The 3,765-nt window shown below is 32.5% G+C and overlaps 1 protein-coding gene across 1 annotated transcript in view; it reads left to right on the top strand.

Annotated features, from left to right (window-relative positions):
• Window positions 1–1,592: 1,592 nt before the first annotated feature.
• LOC108694322 (cleavage stimulation factor subunit 2) overlaps window positions 1,593–3,765 on the top strand; it is a 3,477-nt gene continuing 1,304 nt past the window's right edge. The window contains 5 exon segments of the mRNA XM_018203738.1: window positions 1,593–1,888; window positions 1,966–2,044; window positions 2,451–3,016; window positions 3,271–3,556; window positions 3,632–3,712. Coding sequence (XP_018059227.1) covers window positions 1,828–1,888; window positions 1,966–2,044; window positions 2,451–3,016; window positions 3,271–3,556; window positions 3,632–3,712 — 1,073 coding nt within the window. The 5' untranslated portion in view covers window positions 1,593–1,827.

Below are 3,765 nucleotides of genomic sequence, written 5' to 3' on the forward strand. Positions count from 1 at the left end.
ATATGGAAGTATATTACTCATGCATTTTATTGTATATTGATATTTTAATAATAAAATTACCATATTCAAACCTATTTTTAAGTGTCATCATATCATCTCAGCCTTGTTTAAAGACAAGAAAGATGAAATGATATCGCGTATCTTATGTATATGCTGTGATTTTGGTACGTAAGTGCTCGTAAGTGTAACTTTAGTTCAATTATCAACCATGTGTATCATTTTGTATTTAAGCGATTATTTGAATTAATTAATGTCAAAATTATATTATGCCTATGTTAATTGATTTATATTTTTATTAAAATTTTAACAAATTGCATAACTTTATTCTTCGCCTTCAAATATTAATTTATTATCAAATTTATTATCGAATTTAGAAATCAAATTAATAATGCAAATAATCTTTCAGTTCTCGAAAATACTTGTTTTTGATTCCTATGTATAAGAATAAAATATAGATGAGCATTTCAGATCCTCTGTAGAGGTAGAGGATTGGTAGTCTGATACCAGCGAAGAAGGCGCTTCCTGTCCATAATCTGATAAATTAGAACAGATCAACATGGTTTAATCATCAAAATCTTTATTTAAGTTTGAACAGGCTCAGATACTATAAATAATATAAAACTGTGTTTCAGCATAGTAAGTCTGTAATATGCTTTCACATAAACGAATAATCTCTCACAAAAAAGTCTGAAAAAAACTGCTTTTAAAAAACAGACTTGGATAGTATTCATATGGGACCCATGAATATTGTCCATTGTCTACCAAAAAAAAACAAAATATAATGTAAATAGTAAATAAATTAATTAATCAATAAGATATATAAATTAATTAATCAATAAGAATATATAAAATACTAACTTATTGAGTTAATCTAGTTTATAAACCTGTAAATACTCACTAACAGATAGACCTAAATAATATTATTGCTTGTGTTGCGATATTCATTGCCAATACTGAATATCTAGTATACATTATCTATATTATAGTTGAACACTATACAATGAATATGGGAACAAAGCCAATTGTAAATAGTACTCTTAATTCTAATCGATAGAATCACTACTTACCAGACTTACTATGTTGAAAACAGTAATTTGATATCAGTTAACAGGAGTCATTGGACAGAAAGCGCCCGATAGGCACTATCCTTATTCAATCAACAACGTTGACTACTTTTTTGCGTATAGCATAACGCAACAGTTTTGCTGTTCAAAAATTTTTTTATAGACTAGTCTATATAAAAGTCTATCTAAACAATCCTAAATGCACTCAATATCTCGCAACACGTTTACTTAACGATCGCCATGGTCGCCATCATGTGGTGGAAAGAAGAAAGATGAATCACTCCCATTATGGTGGAGGAAACCACTATGATGGAAAAGATACCACAGTTGGTATTATCAACTCGATTATTATCATAGTCGGTATTTGCGTAACGATTAGTAAATACGTAGAATTACCGATCATGATTTAAATCTAATTCCTGAGAGTCATAAAATCATCGATGTGTTATCCACTGAAATATATAGTTCAGTATGCGCGTTCTGTGCACATAGAGGCGCTAATAGACAGGTTCCATTTCCAATGACTTTTTAGAGTGTATGAGTATTGAGCGTATAGATATTGCTCAGAATATAGACTTCTTTCTGTACTGATTTTACCAGATACAAGATTAAATTGTTAAAATTTGGCGATAGTATGCGATAGCGACGATAGTTCATACGTGTGTGAATCCGTCATCTAGGTGTTGAATCAGTGGAACGGAGTACTTCGTGTATTGTTATTAGAATTGTATCGTTCGTACTAGTCAGAAACAAAAGCACGAAAATGAGTAATTCAACTATTTCGGATCAAACACTGATGGACAAGTCGATGCGGAGTGTCTTTGGTGAGTAATTTAACCAGTCTCAATGCCGCTTCTTAGAGTTATATTAATGTGACGTCGCAATATCTATTGTTTTACAGTCGGGAATATCCCGTACGAGGCTACGGAGGAGAATCTGAAGGATATCTTCAGTGAGGTTGGACCGGTGCTTTCATTCAAGTGAGCCTATTTTTCGTTGTTTATTTTAATTAATTGTATTAAACAATTTATTATTATTTATTATTATTATTTAGTTATTATTATTTTTCCTTTCAAATCTTTTAACATATCTTAAACATTTCTTATTAATTTTAGCAGCCAATTTAAAAATACTATACTTTCTCTTTAAGAAAGTAATTTGAATTTTATCAATATTGAATTATTGTCTAGAACGCTTGTAAAAGAATTTCTTTGCAATAAATATATAGAATATAACTTTATTCATTTATGTCTTATATTATTATTTTTTTATCAAAAACATATTCGACTTGTAAGTTTTATCTTTCTCTGTTTTTCTATAATCACTCCAATTTTTTTTACAAAGGTAATATTTGTATTTATCTATTTCTTTAATTGTTGCAAATAGATTAGTATTTGACCGTGAGACAGGCAAGCCCAAGGGATATGGCTTTTGTGAATATAAAGATCAGGAGACTGCTCTAAGTGCTATGAGAAACCTAAATGGATATGAAATTGGTGGACGAACATTACGCGTGGACAATGCTTGCACAGAGAAAAGTCGTATGGAAATGCAAAGTCTCCTGCAGGGTCAGAGTACAGAGAATCCTTATGGAGAAGCCGTTCAGTCGGATAAGGCACCAGAAGCGATAAGCAAAGCTGTGGCATCTTTGCCACCGGAACAAATGTTTGAACTGATGAAACAGATGAAACTTTGTGTTCAAAATAATCCAAATGAGGCACGTCAAATGCTCCTGCAGAATCCCCAGTTGGCGTACGCTCTGCTCCAAGCACAAGTTGTCATGAGAATAGTGGACCCTCATACAGCTGTCAGTATGTTGCACAAGGCTAATCCTATCCCAGGTATACTAACACCATCGGAGAAACCAACTCAGCAGGTACAACCACGAATCGAGGAGCCATGGGCACAGCGACCCCCACCACCTATTAATGCTCCAACACCTATTTTCGCAGGTACGACAAAGGATCATCTTCTTATTAATTATTATTTAAGCATTATATTAGTTATTATTGGTTATAAAGAATTGCGTTAAATTTTGTATGCATCCATTTTTTCTGTAGTTGATCCATTTGAATATGAAAATTAATGAATTATTAATGAATAATACTTGTTTTATTCACCTTATGATATGTTATACTTCATCTGAATCGTGAAATCTCCATTATCACAGGGAATATAAATGTAAAAATTCAATCCGTAAAAACAGGTCAGGACGTAGATCTCCGACTAGAGAGACAGATAGATCCGTGTGTAACTAGGAAGAATCAAGATTTGAGAGGATCACTGGACAAGGAATTTAAATTAAAAATTGAATCCGTAAAAACAGGTCAGGACGTAGATCTTCGACTAGACAGGCAGATAGATCCGCGTGTAGCTAGATTAGATCAAGATTTGAGAGGATCACCTCAAACGCAACCTGCGCCAGTCAGCGCGCCGGTGATACCAGTCACCACCGATCTGAGAGGGGCAAATGCATTTAATATGGCAGACAAGTAAGAGCACTTCATGTTAATCGATATACATAGATTCGATTATAGACTGCGTAATTAAAAGATCTCTTTTTACAGCCTACTTTCTGTGGAAGGAATTGAGAGGTCTCATATACATATATATGTGTATATATATATATATATATAGTGATATATCTCGCCATTCATAATATAATCATTTTATATATTCTAATTATCATGATCTCATGTAC

This window comes from Atta colombica, unplaced genomic scaffold (assembly GCF_001594045.1).
Source record: "Atta colombica isolate Treedump-2 unplaced genomic scaffold, Acol1.0 scaffold12, whole genome shotgun sequence".
Taxonomy (NCBI): Eukaryota; Metazoa; Arthropoda; class Insecta; order Hymenoptera; family Formicidae; genus Atta; species Atta colombica.